This window comes from Corythoichthys intestinalis, chromosome 12 (genome assembly GCF_030265065.1).
Source record: "Corythoichthys intestinalis isolate RoL2023-P3 chromosome 12, ASM3026506v1, whole genome shotgun sequence".
NCBI lineage: Eukaryota > Metazoa > Chordata > Actinopteri > Syngnathiformes > Syngnathidae > Corythoichthys > Corythoichthys intestinalis.
The window spans coordinates 7,787,968-7,809,174 of record NC_080406.1 but is presented as its reverse complement, the minus strand read 5'-3'; the positions used below and the strand labels follow the sequence as shown (position 1 = coordinate 7,809,174).

The window sequence follows — 21,207 nt, the reverse complement described above, 5'->3', positions numbered from 1 at the left end:
GTGTGCTTTTACTAAAATCACCCAAACATTTATAGGTTTTCATATTTTAATGAGGATAGGGATGTCCCAATCGCATATTTTTTGCACCTGAGTCTGAGTCACCTAAATTTGAGAATCTGCAGATACCAAGTCCCAATCCGTTACCGGAAAAAAACTTTTTTTCCTGTTTTTTTTTTTTTTTTTTTTTTTTAATATGAACAAAAGTTCAAAACATGTTACAATACTGTACTTTTTACAGTCCTTCCTCTTGTGGGCGCACCCACATTTTTCATTGCAACACCTTGAACGCCATACTTTAACCACTCTCCATACCATTCATATAATTCATATCAGTGAGTCCACTCAAATTCATTCACGCTTTGACGCTCACGCTGCCAGACCACCTTCTCGACAACAAAGATTGTCTAAACGATGATTAACACATGTGTGTCTTTTATCGTAGCGCGACCGAGCCTTCACTTGCTAGATCAAAGCTACAAACCTCTCAATCATTAACTTTAAGTACCAAACATCAGCTGGACTGGTGACCAAGAAGAGCAGCAGGAGGGAGAGTGAGGGTGCTTTCACATTAGACCAAGAGGACCAGGATCCGGTGGAGAGCTACCTCACAACAACACTTGCAAATGACTTGTTGAAAAGGTTCTGCATTCATACTGCACCAACCGAACTTTACGATTACCATCACGTGGGCGTTAGACGCACTCATTGATTGGACAAATAGAAGAGGAAATACCTCCTTCCTGGGAGGGAGTGTGGAGTGTCGCAGCGTGGTGCTGTGACGCTGTACGTAATGAAGCATAAACTAAGTCGCCGCTCGGCCAGCTCCCTGCCGACTAGATGCCGAGCTACCAAAAGTATTTAAAAAATGCATAAGGAAAATTTTAACCATGAAAGGCAACTGCGTGAGGGTACCACGCGGTTCACTTCCGTGGTTAAATTAAAGGTCAAGTCACACAGGTACGGAATCACTCTCACTTTTGTGACTTTTTGAACTGTCAAATTGTCGCCACTTCCAGGACAACGTGACTCACGAAACGGGCGCCACGAGAAGCTCCGCCTTTCTCGGCCACCACCACTCTGACATAGTACGTCCAGGCACAGCATGCAACAAACAACACGATTCTGTGTATCAAATGCAACTGCTTAGTGCGGCACAACAACATTTGGCCATGGTTAATTCTGTCATCTTGCCACTGTTGATTTTGAATAGCGTGCTCGCGTTACTTCCTCTTCCAAGGATGCCCATGTGTAGTGTCACAGCCTGGAGCATCACAGCTAATCCTAATGACACTTTATATGACGTAGCAAAAGCGCACCTTGCTCCAGTTGCATTCACAAGCGAAACAGAGTTTGCTTAGAACGAGACCCATGATTTTTGAGCGGATCAGAATTTGTTTATTTGGTCAGGATGTGCGTTCACATTGACAAAAAGAAATGGACTATGTGACAAAAACAACTCTGGTCCAAACAGTCCTTGTGAGAAAGCGCCCCGAGAGGCTGTACGAGCATGAAACAGAAAAACATAAATATATAATATTTTTCAATTCAAAACCCAATCCTATTCACACAATTCCGATCCTCTGTAAAATGGTGCGATGGGCGCGATTTCCGATCGCGTGATCGGATCGGGACATCCCTAATACATACTGTACATGCGACCCCGGGCCTACTTCAGCTGATTGTGGGTGTGATATAGAACAGGGGTCCCCAACCTTTTTTGCACCACGGACCGGTGTGATTTGGGTCTTTTTTTCACGGACCGGTGTCCTGTCAAATTATGCATCCTTATAAAATTTTGCTCCCAAAGCTTTTGTGGCGGTGAAAAAAAGCCCTCTTTTATATTCAGTTGAACTCTCAATGTTATTCAATGGTCCTAAAAAACTATTTACATCATAAACATACATGTGCAACACGGAAATGGCGTAAATTAATGCTTAACGACACGGCGAAGTCGTTAAGTGCAGTTGTTGTGTGCACCTAACATGGCAAACGTAAGTTAATATTCCTTTCTTTAAAGAAAGTTTGTCGAATGTACTTTGGAATTGCTGCATTCACGCCTTTTTAACGTTACGTGCATGCCAACTTTGTCAGAACACCGGCAACGTGCGGCAGAAAAATACAGCAAATATAAAATAGAATTTGTTTTTAGCGCCGTCGTGTTAAGTGCAGGGAAAAAAATACAACTCACCCGCTGAATCAGTGGGAGGCCTGAGTTTGTTTCGTTGAGACGAGATGGTCCCGAGATGGGAGAGTGAGAGAAGCTAGCATCACAAATACACGATGTTGGAAATTGTAGCACAGTTTTCAGCGCGCTCCTAGCGATGTCAGGATATCCCGAAATGACTTTAATCCAGAACTTCGGCAGAGTTGTTGTCTCAAATGTACGTTTAAGTCGCTGGGATTTGCGATCTCTACAAGCTGATATTCCTGTTCCACAGACATGCTCGAATCACTGGTTCATTCACATACGGGTCACGAATTCACTCCTTCGCAGTTCGTGGGTCTTTAGTGATTGGGAAGTAGCATAAAATTTGTTTTCTTCGAGGTTGTAGGCACATCTTCTGGCTCGTCAGGTTCCCTTTTCCCCGTAAAAAGTCTGTCCAAAGACGTCTGTTATTCAGTCATTCTAGTGTGGGGGCTAATTATTTCCGGGATGAAATGTGATTGGCGACGACCTACGTCATACGTTATTATCGAGTCCAAGCGCGCATACATATACAAAACGAGATTTAGTGCTAACAGCCCAATCAATGCATTTCTATGACGACTTCCTATCCTATAGTTGTATATCTAGTAGACAGGGATATTGGTGTGTTAAGCGGCACAGGCCAAAGTCAGTTGGCCAGAATGCAGTCGTTAATAAATTATAGGCCTGAACGATATTGGAAAAAACTATTGCTGCGATTTTTTTGGGGTTTGCGATATATTGCGATATTATATTGCGATATTAAAAAAAATGTATATATAATTTTTCAAGAAATTTTCACAAGATGACTTAAATAGCTGTTTGGAAAGACTTTAGATGACTCACCATCACCACAGCGTACAGTCATCCCTTGTTTTTCGCGGTTAATGGGGACCAGAACCCGCCGCGATAAGTGAAAAACCGCGAAGTAGCGCACCCCACCATTTTTTTTTGTGTGTGTGTGTGTTTTTTGTGCCCAATGTATTTATTCAGATTTAGCATTGGAAAGAGATACATATAAGACATGTTTTTTTCTCACTTTCCCCCCCAAAGTGATTTAAAAAATGTATATAAATAAATGGTTTTTAAGCACTTCAAATGTCATAAATATGATAAGTTTTAAACATAACTGTCCAACCAAATCATTTTTGAACAAGAATAAAGTACTGTAGCAGATAACTGTTTGGCTTAATTAAATGCTTCTGTTTATCTACTTTAGCTGTGACCGTTAAAGTGACATGTAGAAATTTCAAACTCCTCATGATCACTTCTGGCATTTAAATGTCGCCAACGTCCCCACAGTACACACATTCATTCCAGCGCGGCTTCCTTGCAACTGTTTAACAAGTTAAACGATGATTGACAGATGCCCGTGTCAAGTCTGCTTCTTTGGCCAGATCAAAGCCATCGTTGTGCAGCAGTGGCCGAGAGGATCAAAAGGCTGGGAGAGGGAGGGTAGGAGGCTGTGTGCAGACCAGAAAGTGAGGCGTATGTGGATCAAAAAAAAAGAAAAACTATCGCACGTGCTTGCGATGGGACTATCGCGCACACGCACATCGCGATGGTGATGTTTAAACGATATATCGTTTAGGCTTAATAAATTATTTATTATTTCTGCGCGGCCCGGTACCAAATGTGCCACGGACCGGTACTGGTCCGCGGCCCGGTCGTTGGGGACCCCTGATATAGAACATGCAGTGGTTCGCAGTAGTGACTAAACCAAAGTAGGTTAAGATGAAAGATGCAAGATGACATTACTGTAATGGTGGTATACTCTAATCTTGTGTGTGAATTGGAACACACTGTAGCCTATCACAAAACAATGTTAATCTGGTTTTAAAGTCAAAAAAATAAGCTGAATGTGTAAGTAAATGACAAATTACGACAAATTAGGTGACAAATATAAAATCACATCATCACTACAGTGATACATGTTTAAAAATTCTAAATCTCATACAGTATGTTGACATCATTGTTAACCATGGTGCACAAATTTTCACCATCTTACCGTAAGACACAGGAGTAAAGTCCAATGTCCTGAAGGTCGGCAGGTCTGAACCAGATGGCATCCTCCTCCTTGCTCATGCGCACACCGTCGAAAGAGATGGGCTCCTCGAAGTCGCTGTGGCCAAGGCCTGAGCTGCGGTACCACATGAGGCTGAGGCCGACGCTTTGCGCCTGGCTGTAGTTGGCGCGGATGTATCCGTAGAACAGGGCACACTTTAGTCGCACCGGCTCACCCTGCAGCACCTGGTACTTCAGGTAGTCCACCGACCAGTCTGTGCAGCCATCCACTGTGAAAAAGTGAGACAAAAAAAAAAAAAAAAAACATCAGCATTGAGTGACATTATATCACTATAGATGTAATGGTCTCTTTGCGCAAAAACCCCCACGTTGTCGAAAAACTGTTCGGGTTCTTCCGGTCTCAAAAAAAAGTGTCGTCATTCCTAATGCAGTGTTTACAAGTCAAGACCATAATACATAATTTTTGTGAAACCTTGTAATTTATAGAATTTTTTAAGATGCAGGCTTAACGTATAGTTGGCATATAGAGGCCTGCAGTAAATGCTGTGCTTGCACTTTGTATAGGTTTTCAGTCAATCCAATTTAATTTTCATGATATACAGTGGTATAAAGAAGTACCGTAATGGCCCGGATATAAGATGGCCCTTATTATAAGGCGACACCCTCTTTTTCAAGACACAAGTTTGGAAAAAAAGACTTTTTGAACACCAAATGAATTTTTATACAGAAAATAATTACAGTACAACCGAGACAAATGATTATAATAATATATTTGAGAGAAAACATGTTATTTTGCCTCATTCAAATCTTAATATCTGAACATTTAAATATGTAAACTAAAGTGCAATCACATTCGTAAATGAATGGCTTCTGGGTTTTTGAAATGTAAATAAACCAATCTATTGTGATAAAACAACAAAATTGCAATAACTGCATTAACCATCAAAGTGAGGTCTAACTGTAACTGTAGTCTTGAAACAAATCTGAATAAGGAAAAACACTGCAATAAAATAATGGTTAAACTTGAGAGCAGCTGAGATCTGTCATGACAGAACAACGCTTCAATGATATCTGGCACCATCTAGCGTCATGAATGGGGAGAGTAGCTGAGATCTGTCATGACAGAACAACGCTTCAATCATATCTGGCGCCATCTAGCGTCGTGAATGGGTATAATGTCTAGATCGCGAATATAAGACAACCCCCTCTTTTTAAGTCTTATTTCAATGCAAGAAACACTTTTATATTTGGGCCAATACGGTTTTTGAGCTTTTGGAATTTCTCACAGTTCTTTATAAAATCACCATGAAATGTGATCCGATCTTTGTCAAAATCACACAGATGAAAAAACAGGTTCTGCTTTAAATAAAACAACCCAAACATTTATATGTGTTCATATTTTAATGAGGATAGAATGCAAACAATGACAGAAGGGGGAAAAAAGTAAGTGAGCCATCACATTTAACATTTTGTAGCCGACCCTTTGGCGGCTATAACTTCAACCAGATGCTTCCTGTAGCTGCAGATCAGTCTGGCACATCGATCAGGACTAATCTTGGCTCATTCTTCTCGACGAAATTTGCTATATTTCAGTCAGATTCCTGGGATGTCTGGCGTAAATCTCTGTCTTTAGGTCATGCCACAGAATCAAAATGCAGTTCAAGTCTGGGCTTGGCCACTCCAGAACGTGTATTTTGTTCTTCTGAAACATTTCTGAAGTTGAGTTACTTCTGTTTTTTGGATCATTGTCTTGTTGCAGCATCCATCCTCTTTTTAGCTTCAACTGTCTGACAGACGGCCTCAGGTTTTCCTGCAAAACATCCTGATAAACTTTTGAATTCATTCTTCCATTAATGATTGCAAGATGTCCAGGCTCTGAGGTACCAAAACAACCCCAAATCATGATGCTCCCGCCACCATGCTTCACGGTGGCGATGAGGTGTTTATGTTGTTGAGATGCTCCATTTATCCTCCACACATGACGTTGTGTGTTACTCCCAAACAATTCAACTTTGGTTTCATCAGTCCACAAAATATTTTGCCAAAACTTCTGTGGAGTGTCCAAGTGCCTTTTTGCCAGCATTAAAAGAGCAACAATGTTTTTTTCGACAGCAGTGGCTTCCTCCGTGGAGTCTTCCCACGAACACCATTCTTGGCCATGGTATTACATACAGTTGATGTCTGCACAGAAATATTGGACTGGGCCATTGAGTTCTGTAAGTTTTTAGCGGACACTTTAGGGTTCTTTTTTACCTCTCTCAGTATTCTGCGTTGAACTCTTGGCTTTATCTTTGGTGGATGGCCACTCCTTGGGACAGAAGCAACAGTGTCAAACTCTCTCCATTTGTAGACAACTTATCTGACTGTCGATTTTTGAACATCCAGACTTTAAGACATGGTTTTGTATCCTTTCCCAGCTTTATACAAATAAACAATCCTTGATCGCAGGTCGTCAGACAGCTCTTTTGAACGAGCCATGATGCACATCAGACAATGCTTTTCATCAAGACATTTCTTACCAGGTGTATGTTTTATAGTGGGCAGGGCAGCTTTAAACCACTCATCAGTGATTCGGCACATACCTGACTTAAAATGTTTGGTAAAAATTGGTTTCAATTGCTCTTTAAGTCTCCTTGGGCAGAGGGTTCACCTACTTATTTTTCCTCCCGTTTTATTGTTTGCATGCTATCCTCATTAAAATATGAAAATCTATACATTTTTGGGTGGTTGTAGTTAAAGCAGACACTGTAGTTTCAGACACTTTTTTTTCATACCACTATATAATATAAAATTGAAGAACAATATGCAAAATAGTGTCCTCTGACTGACTGGTGAGCAGTTTATAATTAGCTTTTATTAACAGTCTAAGCATGTTTTTATGCCTTCTAAAATTAAATTAAGGGGTGAGTTGAACTTTTTGAGTTTTATGATGATCAATATTTAATACGATCTAACAGGTGTTTCATAAGTGCAATAATTATCATATACTGCATTTTGCTAAAGGAATATTAATAAAACTATATCACACATTTGCATAAGCAGTCAACCTCCTTTGCTTTTGTTCCACATTCAGAGCATGCGTGTGCCAACTTGGCCTCAGCAGGCAACACTCTTGCAATATTGAAATGCAACAACTCACGTTGCATCTGGGAGCGGACTGTAAAACGCTCCATAAATGATGTCAGACTCTTCTATGTGCTGAGGATGCACAACAGCACAAAAAAAAGTGCAAGGCAAGATATTTAACCAGGAATACGCATCAAGCTCATAAAAAGGCAAGTCAACGCTTCTTAACTTTCTATGAAGAGATATTTGTGCTAAAGCTCCCCTGGGTACTCATCTGTTTTTATAAAGTGACCTATTCTTGCAGCATTTTATGACACAGGTTCAGAGGTAAGTAAAGTAGCCAAAAATATTACTCAAGTAAGAGAAGTCAGCCAAGAAATGTACTTAGGTACAAGCAAAAAAGTATTCGGTCGGAACACTCAAGTAATAAGTAACATTGAGAGTAGCTGCTTACAAAGCCTGATATTTTTCCTCAGCAAAACGTCATCTACATGAACTGTTACTATGCATGTACTATAATATACTACATGACCATATTTGGTTAAAAAAATAAAAATAAAAAAATTAAAAATTTAAAAAATTTAAAAAAAGAAATAATAATAATAGTACACACAAATCATCGAATCCAAACCAGAAAAATCTACAGAAATGCAACGTCATCAGTCCAAAAAACATGAGTGTCCTCTAGTGGAGAAAACATACAGTGCCCTCCATAATTATTGGCACCCCTGGTTAAGATGTGATTTTTAGCTTCTAATATATATATTTTTTTAATTCAAATAATATGGGACCTTAATGGAAAAAAAAACGAAAAATCCAACCTTCAATACAAGGGCATTTATTCAGTGGGGGAAAAAACCCACATAAAGACATAATTATTTGACATCAAATAATGTATGTCACAATTATTAGCACCCTTGGTGTTAATACTTTGTACAACCCCCTTTTGCCAACAAAACAGCGCCTAATCTTCTCCTATAATGTTTCACAAGCTTGATTTTGTGTCTGGTGAACCATTTCTGTGTAGATTTGGCCAAATGTTTAGGGTCATTGTCTTGTTGAAAGACCCAGTGACGACCCATCAGGCAGAGGGCAGGCAGAGGGCAACAGATTTTGATTTAAAATGTCCTGCTATTTCAAAGCATTCATGATGCCATGCCCCCTAACAAGGTCCCCAGGGCCTTAGGAAGTGAAACAGCCCCACAGCATCACTGACCCACCCCCATACTTCACAGTGGGTATGAGGTGCTTTTTGGAACTATGTTTTCCTGCCATTGAAAATGAATGGGAAATTTGGACTTACATGGCCGTCAATGGTATGGAGGTGCATGGCCGTCAATGGGATCGAATTACTTGGGCGCCAGTTGAATATCAACGGGTTGTCATGGTAAATGGTCAAAAATCACGAGGAACAATGTTTTCCTGTCATTGAAAATGAATGGGAAATTTGGACGTACATGGCTGTCAATGGCATCCCATTAGAAATGAATGGGACAGTTATTGGTGAATTTTGGGGGCAAATTCTGTATACAACTTTTTGATGTGTAAATTATCTCATTTGGTCAAAAATTGTATGACTAGATATGTTGGAAAATGTTTTGTCAAAAAAACCTGTGTTTACGGGCGAACGGGTTATTTGAAAAATTTCCCAAGAAACGCCATTAAAATAAATAATAGTAATTTAAAAAATACAACAACAAAAAAAGATTTTTTCCTTTGCCTTGCAAAGCCCCATCTAACCAAGTCCTATATATTCAGCAGAATCAAACAATTAGTTCCGGCTGCACCACTATTATGGACTGTATGTTCAACCTGAATATATATGATAATTACAGTAGTACTGAGAAGCACAGTGTTTTGCAAATCCCTCTCAATACCCTAACTACCAATGGGTCACTATCAGTCTCCTACCCGCATGTTTGTATACAGCAGGTGTACTGTATATTTGAGAGTATGTACATGACAATGTAATATAGACTGAGCTGTTGGTGGTGGAGATGGTGGGGTGAGATAAAGCCTTAAGAACCTCGACTGGGAGCGATACAGGGTCTCTCAGGAGTCTCTCTGATTGTAATTAATACTCTTAATTAGCGGGGAAGTCACACATGCACACATTCCCTATATGAATAGTTGTCTGCTTAATTATGGCTGCTAATTACCAGTGAGCTTGCCCACAAAAAAAAGCATGCTTGCGTGAGAACGCAATAGTAACAGAAAGCATCATCGTGGTGAAATGTGCGATGTTGCCTAATTATCACTGCTAATAATGAAGCAAGGACCCCCTCCAGTGTACTTACAACCTGTGGCACATGTGTTCAATTTAAAATCTTGTGAGCAAATTAGACAACAATATTAGAAGCATATTTTAAGCAGCGGCTTATAAATAAATAATATTCATTCATTGATTTTGTTAAACAAGGCCCAAAAATAATTTGTAGAAAATTTATCTTTAGGGCAACACCACTAATTGGCTGTTTAATAACTCTGCCGTCGTTCATATAATCAAAATGTGCAAAAAATATGAAGTCAGTGGCTGACTTTTTTTAACTATTCATCGAAAAATAAAGCCCATACTTTTATTGGCTAATCTTACTATTGACGCACTTACTGGTTGTACACAATAATAACACTAGATATTATTATTATAAGACAGGTACAATCAGCTTGTGATCTGAATTAAAATGCTTCACCATTATCTACAGGAATCCCTTTCATTATTCATGTATTCAGTCAACGTCAGTCATTGCATACTTATATCACCATTGGACACCATGAGCAACTTCTAATTGCTCCATGAAGCAAGCGTCATCGATAGCTATTCAGTCACTGCAATTGTTATACCAGCAGTACTGAATTTTTCCTAAGTGTATAAATCATTGCAGTAATGTGTCAGGTTCTGTCCTAATCTAATCAAATCCAAATTATTATACGTTGTAAGTGTTATGCCAAGAACTTCTGTTAAACTAGGGTATATACCAGGGGTCCTCAAATACAAATCTTGAAGGTCCACAATTTTTTTTTTCCCATACAAGCATTATTATTTATTATTATTATTTAATATCTGTCAAGTACAAGTCAGGTCAAACGTGGTAAAGGTGGTTTTCTTTTGACCGAACAAAAATGCAATGCACATTCTGATTAAAAAAATAAAATAAATTAACAAAACATTTTCTTGACTTAAAAACGCACACACACACACAAAAAAATCAAAAAATCAAGTTCAATGTTTACACATGTACACTGAATAACTGACAAGATCTGTCATTAAGGTGCAAGCAATAACTATTGACAGTACATTTTGTAACTGTAAAACACAGTTGGATTAAAAACAAAAAAAAACAAAAAAAACGTGCAAGTAGTACAGTACATGTTTACATGTACAGAACATAAATGACAATCTCTGTCATTAAGGTGCAAACATAATAATTATTGACAGTAACTTTCACTGTAAAACATCATCATCAGCCAGTACTTCAGTGTGTCTTGTGGTTGATGAATCAGAGTGAGATTTGTTTGATTTTTGTTGCAATTTCCTCCTAACATTGCTGCCATCACTTCAGTCATACACTCTTTTATTATTTCTCCATTAAAGAACGGCATCTTATGTTTGGCCAACAACCAAGACACTCTGAGTGAGCCCACCGTTGCAATTTGTTGTTGTGTCATAGGTTTAACAATAACCTTGCTTGACTCCACTCTAGCTAGCATGCAGGCTCTCTCAGCCAATCAGCGAATCCATGCAGGCTATTTCAGCCAATCAGCGCATCATTGTCATAGAGATGACAACAGAAGTGGGAACATGGAAGATATTTGACTAAAAATGAAACAGAATTTAGCGATAGAATAGTAGCGCATAGCAATAGATCGGTGATTTATACAAATACTATATGTTGATGTATGTAAAAAAAAAGTATATACAGTGGGGCAAATAAGTATTTAGTCAACCACTAATTGTGCAAGTTCTCCCACTTGAAAACATTAGCGAGGCCTGTAATTGTCAACATGGGTAAACCTCAACCATGAGAGACAGAATGTGGGGAAAAAAAACAGAAAATCACATTGATTGATTTTTAAAGAATTTATTTGCAAATCATGGTGGAAAATAAGTATTTGGTCTATACCAAAAGTTCATCTCAATACTTTGTTATGTACCCTTTGTTGGCAATAATGGAGGCCAAACGTTTTCTGTAACTCTTCACAAGCTTTTCACACACTGTTGCTGGTATTTTGGCCCATTCCTCCATGCAGATCTCCTCTAGAGCAGTGATGTTTTGGGGCTGTCGTTGGGCAACACGGACTTTCAACTCCCTCCTCACCCCGTGGCATCAAAATGATAACAAGAATGGTTAGCAAAAATCCCAGAACCACACGGGGGGACCTAGTGAATGACCTACAGAGAGCTGGGACCACAGTAGGCTACTATCAGTAACACAATGCACCGCCAGGGATTCAAATCCTACACTGGCAGACATGTCCCCCTGCAGAAGAAAGTACACGTCCAGGCCATAACACATTCTCCCAGTCCTCTTCTGGATCATCCAAATGCTCTCTATCGAACCACAGACGAGCCTGGACGTGTACTTTCTTATTATTGACATCAACAATGGCAAGCTACCAGTTTATTTTTTTGATTGAAAATTTTACAAACTTGATTAAAGCGAAAACATTAAGAGGGGTTTTAATATATACCCTCCCAGTTCAAATGGATTGGACGTCTACTAGTGATAAACTAATTCTGATTCACACTAGAAGCTTGTTTTTCTGTTAATTAGCTGTTTATAGAATGTCCTAGAAGGATTTCCTGACCAATGTATCGATAATCGTTGTATCGCCATATCGTCAGATCACCGTTATCGTGAGCTTTGTATCGCAAATCGTATCGTAAAGTACCAAGAGGTTCCTACTCCGAGCATATTTTATATTTTATAGATGGTTTGAATTCCGATTAATTACGATTAATTAATTTTTAAGCTGTGATTCACTCGATTAAAAATTTTAATCGTTTGACAGCCCTACTTAAAACCCACGTTGGGAAGTTACATTGCAGGCCTTGCCACTCAACTGCTTATAAATCCTGTATGCAACCAAATCTCACAAACATTCAGAGTGTCTAACTGATCATATTTCAAGTGTATAAGATTAGGTATTGTACACATGAGCCCCAATAGAGCCCTCCTACTGGGGCTTGTCAAAAGTGGAGCCCTTTTGTGTGATTGTATGTGTGTGTGTTGTAGATATTTCGATATGAAACTCAAAATGGCTTTATCAACTCAATTAGAGGCTGACATTTCCCACATAACCATGCTGGGCTTGAAAATCAATGCTTCCCACTGGAGGCAGAGTCACTGCACCATCTCTCACTCCCTCTGTGCAAGCACAAACACGCACTCAAACTCATGCTCTGGATCCCACCTACACTTCTGGGACATCACACCTCTTGTAACGAATGCACCCGACCACTACTAAACAAGCCCAAACTGTGGCTTTCATATGTTGTGCAACGGCCGCACTTGTGAATTACAAAGTAGGTCTACACTGCAGCATCTGAGACTGCAGCACTTTTTTTTTAATTACTAGCAGTTCTGCAGTTCTTGCACCACCAATGCTACAGAACACAAGAACAACAAGTGCGGGTATTAGGGTTGTCAAAATGACGATACGTGTGCACCTCGGAGTGTTATGATATTGCATATTTGGCACAGTTGTGACAGCACAATGGCACAAAAACAAGGCCAGCAGCTTGGATAAATGTACTTACATGCATGAATAAACACATGATGGACTTCACCATGATGCTTGAATTCACACCCAGACATTCGTTCTTTTGAAAATGAAAAAGCTTGCAACCTAGATTTTTAATACCATCCCAAACGGGATGCATTTGGAATATCCCGGTTAAATGGGTATGCAGTCCTGCCAGATATAAAAAACACTTGGGTAACACTTAATTTGAATTCTGTGTCAAATACCCCTTTCCCACTGGCCAAAAAACCTGTGTCAACCCGCTAACAATCGGCTTTTGGTGGCAGTGGGAAAGGTGCAGCGACCCGCTTCGACCCGTGTCAATCGACCCGCCAAGCAACCCGCGTTAAAATCACTTTGGCTCTGATCGCCATGCAGTGTGAAAGCAAAACCCCGGGTCAACAGTCAACACGCTAATCTACGTGGTGACGTAGGCTAGTACGTGATGCGTCATAACAAGAAACAAAAACCATGTATTCTAGCCCGGATCCACATACGGCGAACAGTCGGTGTAGCAGCGTTAGCAATAGCCATAACAGATGAAACAAAGGCTCTTCTCCTCCTTCTGTGACGTACACGACTCCTCTCAATTTCAAACCAAAATTCACGTCGCCGACGTTGCCTCAGCACAAGCAGAGTGTAGATCCTTTGCTGCATTTCGACCATTTTGCGGGCAGTAAAAAGCATGAAAACAGAGAAAACAAACGGAAAGGAGGCTTCCATGTTGCTTTGCATTGTTAACTTCCTTGAACTGAATGAATTCGGTCGCGCTTGTCGAAGCGCATCTTAGTGTGGTGACGTCACGAACCTTACGCACGGCTGGGGAGGGGTGGGGGGTTAGACGGGTGGAAAAAAAAAAAAGAAAAGACACGGCTTTTTTCGTCAGTGGGAAAGGTGCCAAATGCCAATTGCTAGTGGGTTGCATCAGCTTCGAAAAACGCGCGTTGACCCACTAGTTTCAGTGGGAAAGGGGTAATAGACTGTCATAAGACTGTCGTAATTCTGACATGATACTGTCACGAACATTAATGAATGTTTACCCAAAGATATTTGAAATAAAAAAAAACTCAATTTCTTTCCGCACGCATGCTATTTTTAGACCGCGACGTCTCATCATAAAGCGGAAGTCGAAGTGGGACATTATAGACCCGCCCTCGCATAGAAACAACGTAATTTGTGCTACTTTTCGCTAGTAATCCTTCAAAAACGAACATGTCGATCACGCATTGCTTTTTTGGAACTTGTAGAAACGACTCTAGACATTACGACACATGAAGGATGTTTTCTTCATACGTTTCCGGAAACCAAAAACTCGGGAGGAAAAAATGTGAAGACCGAATCAACTTGCGCGGACTTTAACGCCAGCTCGGTGAATCCATTCACATTTCAAATGCAGTAAACATTATGTTGGGTTGGCATGGTCTTTCAGAGGACAAAGAGGTAAGCCATTTTTATATTTTGAACTTATTTTTTTAGCGTAACGTTGTGCCGTACTGCTTCTGTCTGACAATGAATGACCTGAAAAGAATTACAATGGTATCTGACTGCCAGTGTTACCGTTTCTGTTATATATAAACAACTTTAGTAAGGGTAAATAAATGATAGAATTAAGATACATTATCAATGAAAAAATTAAAAGTGTTCGTTGACTGTCACTGAGTAGCATTTGCGATCGCTACATAAAGCTAACTAAATTACCCCCAAGAACGGTAAGAGACGTAGGACAACCAGAGGATATATAAGAAAGACAGGGGTGATGGTAAAGGATAGCTTGTTGAAACAGGAGAATGTCATCGTCAGTCGCGTCGATAAAAAAGCCAAGGCTATGCTTAGGTCGGCTCGTTTCTCAGCCTTCGACACTCAAGCCATCTCTTTAACTGAACATTTTTATGTTCTTCCACATCTTTGCCAGTGAATTTGGCACCAGGCACATCATTTTCAGAGAGAATTGGTAGGTTTAGCTCTGTAAACATCTCCTTCGTACACGATTTCCATTCATTTCCTATTTGGGCCAAACGGTGGCTTATCCCTACTTAGCAACAGTAGCTAATGTCATGAATATTAATGAGCGGAAGTGACGTGTTAACTTGCGGTACGCCATTTACTAAGTGACACTCAATGAAATCTGTCATAAGCCCTCATTCATATTCATGGCAGGTGTCACAGTCTTATGACACAGAGTTCAAATAAAGTGTAACCATGCATCGTCACATGTCTTTCAAACCTACCTTCGCCAACCTTTATGCCCAAAAAACAGGTCCCTTAAAGGTGCAGCTGCACCACCAATCCCCCATCCCCCAAGTTCCACCACCGCAGCAACAGCTATTTCTTGTACTCGTACTTGTACGATATTAATTGTGAATGGAGAATGTGGAAAGTGAATGACCTTTTTATTAATGGATATCGCGATAGCCAGGTAGTAATTGGGTGTTAAAGAATCATACCATAGGCATACAGTTTTTTTGTTATTTTTAAATATATTATTTAGGGCTGTCAAAATTATCGCGTTAACGCGCGGTAATTCATTTTTTAAATTAATCACGTTAAAATATTTGACGCAATTAACGCATATGTCCCGCTCAGACAGTATTCTGTCTTTTGGTAAGTTTTACAGCAAGGCTTTTTGTGCTGTCTAACAGCGAACTCTTGTGGTCGCTTTGCGACATGGTTTATTGTGTTCTTGCCAGTTCAATATGGCTGCACGACGTCTCGGGCTGACGCCTACGTTGTAATGTTGTGCTTATATGATCCTTGGACAAGATTTGTCCGTAAGTATGGTTGTTGTAAAGAATGTACATATTATGTTATGTTAGTAAGCGAAATGTTATATTTTTTGTATGAGACGCTTTTTGTTTATGTTTAGTGAACCTGTATAGCGTGCTAAGCTAACGTTGTTGCTAATGCAATGCTTGTGTACTTTTTTTTTTGTAGTTTTACAACGGTCTAAAGAGGACAATGGTTTGAGGCCATTTTATTAATAAATCAGATGAGAAAGGAAGAAGTGATTGTTAAGGCGTCGTTCACTAGCTGTCTAGCTTTGGGAAAAGTAGACGCTTCGGAGTGAGGACAGCATAGACAGATTTAAATGACAGTAGAGTGAAATGCCCACTACAGTCCTTATGTACAGTATGTTGAATGTATATATCCATCTTGTGTTTTATCTTTCCATTCCAACATTTTACAGAATATATAAATAATATACAGAAAAATATGGCATATTTTATAGATGGTTTGAATTGCGATTAATTGCGATTAATTACGATTAATTAATTTTTAAGCTGTAATTAACTCGATTAAAAATTTTAATCGTTTGACAGCCCTGATATTATTATATATTTACATGGCTGCGAATAACTGTTGTTGCCAATAACCCGACAAGGTGAGGGTTATTTTCTACACACAATCACATTCATGTGTCAGTCTACTTGCAAACCATTATTGAATTTGTCAGTTTTTCACATTAGTAACACAGGACTACATCATCATATCATCATCAGGAACATTGTGAAATCTGTATGAAAAAACCTACAACAGTAATGAGCTGGCATCTCACGTCTTGGTTAATAAAGTCACATGACAACACACAAGTTTGCAGTGGAAAGTCCTATGTTCACGCCGGCCTGCCCAATGATGTGGCGTCTTTAAAGCGTAGTAAAAAAAATACATACTGTAATTTCCTGAATATAACGCGCACTTTTTTTCCCCCAAAATCAACTTGTAAAATCATGGTGCGCATTATAAACGGGTACAGAGATAGAGATAAAAATACAATTAGATATATATAAAGACAGATTTTTTGTTGTTGTTGTTGACATGGCCATATTGTGTTGAAGAAACGTATGCTGCGATCCGTTGCCGACCATTACGATGCGTGACGTCACCATTTTGTTTCGGTCGTGGCGAGCTAGGAGTCGGAGGCGGAGTATCAAACAACGAAACTAATCCGCATTGCTTTATTGACATTAAGGCTGCAACAAAATACGGTAGCAATGTCTGTCTCACATGCAACCGCCTCGTCATCTTGCCCTGACACCGTCGTGCTATTTTATACTTACTGTAATTTTCTGCCTCACATTGCTAGTCTGTGGAAAAAAGGCCAATGTCACAGAAGTCTGTGGTGCAAAAAGGGTTGGGGACCACTGATATACAGTAGATGGAGTTTTGCTGAGAAAAAAAAATAGCATTGTCTATATATTATATATATATATATATATATATATATATATATATATATTTAATTTTTTTTTTTTTTTTTAAACAGACATTGTAAGCAGTAACTCACAATTTTGCTCAATACTTGAGTATTCTTTTCACTGAATACTCTATTACTTGAGTACATTTTTAAGATGACTACTTTTACTTGAGTATTTTGAAGTAACGCTACTTTTACTTGAGTAAACATTCTGGCTACACAACCCACCTCTGGTTCTTGGTCAGTCTACAATACATCAGTCATTATACACAGACATACATGTGTAAATTTGCATGACAGATTTACGGGCGAGAAACAAAGTGGAAATGTGGAACCAAAAGCTGGAAGCATAGGGACGTGTCAAGATTTCAGGGCAAACTGTCTATATTTATTTTCAAAAAGACGAAAACTATGTACTACAAAGTATAACAATGGGGCAAAACTCTTAGACATAGAACATGGCAAGAAGCGACAGCAGAAAAAGAGCTTGGTAGTGACAAGCAACCGACAAGCTCTTAAAAGAACGCTGGAAACTAAATAAAAACAGAGTGATGTGACGGTGAGCAACACCTGGACAGGACAAGCATGGCAGGGGAAAGCTGATAGGGTGAAACACAAGGAGCAGGGCCCAAAACAACTGTAACTAACAGATAATCACAATGACAAGACAGGAACAACAAAACACAAGGAAACCAGACAAGTCGGGAAACAAACTGAATAAGAGCTAAAACAAAACGGACAATATCAGTGGGCACGATAGTCAGAGGTGGGTAAAGTAACCAAAGATTTTACTCAAGTAAGAGTACCGTCACTTCGAAATAAAAATAATCAAGTAATAGTAACAGTACAAGTAAAATAGTATTCGTTAAAAAGAATACTCAAGTTATGAGTAAAATTGTGAGTAAAAAAATAATGTGATTTTTTTTTTCTCAGGACGACTTCATCTATATGAACTGTTTTTATTATACTGTACCATGACCATATTAGGCCAAAAAGATGACAAAAATCATCAAATTCAGATCAGAACAACACAATGAACCATCACCCGTCCAAAGACCATGTTTTACATCCATTCAAAAGTGAGATAATTTCCCGGATAACACTTAATGATACCTGTTATAAGCATTCATAAATGCTCATGATAATGTCATGTCATAATTATAATTGTCTAATGACAGGGTTATGGCACCGATGTCAAATAAAGTGTTACCAAATGCCATAGCTAGCAATTAAAGAAACAAATGGAATAGTAACTGAAGAAATAATTAGCACAGAACATGAATCTTGATTGTTATTTACATCTGTAGTGCTGCAATGCATGCTAGCAGGCATGTTGGACAACAACAGTGTTGACAGCAGGTGGCTGCAGAGGTTTACTGTCTCCCCCAAGGGAGCAGTAATGGCCAAATGAAGCTTCTTGAAGCAATGAAGCTTTGCAGCCAATTGGTTCAAAGCTTCATGGTGGTTCATTTGATCTTATGATAGTCTTATGATGCCGCTATCAAATATAGCGTTCACCAGGTAATATCTTTTGGTGTAAATATCCCATAATACAGTGAGGACAGCGGCGGCTTATAGTCCAGTGTGGTTTATCTATGAACAAATGCCGTTTTCGTGCGCCTTTTAGTCAGAAAATTACGGTAAATTGCTGCAGGTCACAAAATGATTAAAAGTGAGTCCAATACATAGCGACCTTTAAAGTGTCTTCACTTTTCAAAACCCAGATATAGTCACCTTAGCCAACTCATCAGCTAATCCATAATTAAAATCCCCCAATCTTTTCATACAAAGCCCTGTATTAGGCTAAATTGCTCCTTCAATCTGAGCCTCATCACTACCTGCTCCTCTAATGAAGTGTAATTATCAGATGTTGGGCGTGCAGCAAGGTTCTCGCAGGTCGCAAAGATAGTCAATGATCTAGACCGATAAGAACTCTTAATAACGATCTGTCACATTTGCCTTCTCTTTTCCTCAATATATGCCCACTTCAAGAATCCCATCCATTCATCTCCATGCATCTAAGGCAACTTATCCCCCCTGGGTGCTTAACAATGAAGATCCCATAGTGGCTAAGAGCTGTATGGAACCCTTGCAGTTGATCGTAAATGCTGTGGCCTGTACAGATAAAACTCTGAAGCGAATATGTGTGTTTATGTATGTGTGTAATAGTGGGGGGGGGGGGGGGGGGGGCATCAACTGCAATCATGCAGCAAATCAGCCTTGTTTGAACCGTGCTATCCAATCAACAGTGGACAGCTGTAAGCACTGTTTGAGCTCGCAGCTGGTCTTAAAATACGTCTCTATCAGTTTCCCTGCCTTCACATCCAAATGAACCCAAATAAAAATCCAAATAAACATGACATAAGGCAGTAATGCATTTTCAGAATGGGCCGCCTGAGTTGTGTTTTACAAAGCAATTTGGCACCAACGTTTGTTGGACAAGGAGCGTAACAAATCTATCATTTTCAAATAATTCGAGAGTTATAAGTAAAACAAGAGAACCTCCGCCAAGGTTTAAGCTGATTAAACCGAAATTAATGACTGGACATCTATGATGTACCATCCAATTAGCTAAAAAGGACGCACGGTTTTCTTTCAGGATCCGCAAGAGCGTAATGCTTCAGTTAATTCCATAGTGAATGTTGAATTTCATACTATTTAATTTAGACATATGTTTTTCAGGAATCCCAAGTCAGTCTACACCAGACATGTCCAAAGTCCAGCCCGGGGGCCAAATCCGGACCGTGGTCAAATTTCATCCGGCCCCCAGCCTCTGTCATAAAATCAATAACGTCTGGCCCGCACACAGACTTAATAAATTGGTCAGCAGTACTGCAACCAGCATATGAAGTAGCTTACACATGAAATGCTGCTCTTCATTTACCCACTAAAAGGCAGCAGCACTTTAACCCTTTATTGCCAAATTTATGACATTTGATACACCTAAAATGTCATGATTTTGAGACTAATTTAGAATTTTCACATTTCTTTTCGACAAAAAAAAAAAAATGATGGATGCAAGTCAACACATGCATCTGCAGGTTCCATGAGAAAAAAAACATGATTTAGCATGGGTTATAGATATTAGAGCGCTTATTACACATATTCATTTTGACTTTTCTTTTTACAAATTTGAAAAATAGGTTTCATTAGGACCTTATTTTTCAAATTTTGGGATTCTCTGATAATTGCTACATGTTGCAGGTATTTAAGGGCTAAGCAACATTACTCCATGTGACCCATTACCAGGGCCGGCCCAGGCCATTTGGGGGCCCTAAGCAAAATAATGCCAAGGGGCCCATATTTTTGGCCCACCATTTCCTCACAGTGTACTGTGAAACCCATACATGCAATCCAACCCATACGTCCATATTTTGTATATTAATCAGCTTTTGTTGCACTGCATACTTCAAACTTCTCACCCCAAATGATTGTCAGTACTTACAGTAGAAAGCGCCAAACCTTTATCTAAAAGAGGAAAGAAAGAAGTTAAGGAAGAACTTTTATTTTTTTTAAGCTTGTAATCAAGTGTCAAAACTCACAAAAGTCAAATAAAGCAAAATGTAAAATTGTAAATTGTAATACTTATATAGCGCTTTTCCACCTTTCAAGGCACTCAAAGCGCTTTACATTATCTCGCCATCCACCTACTGGTGACGCAGCACCAGACAAACAAGGCTAGCACGAAGGTAGCGCAAACAAATTCGGGTGCATTTTGCAGTAAATTGGGGCCTTAGAGGGACATCATCACTCGAAATTAATATCTCGAGCCCCTCAATTTACTGCAAAATTGACCTGAATTTGTTTGCGCTACGTTTGATTTTTCAATTAATTTGTCGGTGGAGTTGCTTTCACCAAATTCCATGCAGTTTGGCAGTTATTTGTTAGTTTCAGGGCTCCAGAGTGGCTAAGCTAGCATGAGTCAATAGTGGTTGAAATCAACTCCATCAACTAATTAAACCTCCGCTAACTTCAAGATTAAGTCTTATGTCAAAAA

General features: G+C 39.3%; 1 protein-coding gene across 5 annotated transcripts in view; it reads right to left on the bottom strand.

The window, feature by feature from the left end:
• The window catches only part of il1rapl1a (interleukin 1 receptor accessory protein-like 1a), a 628,485-nt gene that overhangs the window by 357,048 nt on the left and 250,230 nt on the right, over window positions 1–21,207 (bottom strand). For all 5 annotated transcript variants that reach the window (XM_057852783.1, XM_057852785.1, XM_057852781.1 and 2 more), the window contains exon 3: window positions 4,194–4,479. In XM_057852783.1, coding sequence (XP_057708766.1) covers window positions 4,194–4,479 — 286 coding nt within the window. The remainder of the gene's footprint in view (window positions 1–4,193; window positions 4,480–21,207) is intronic.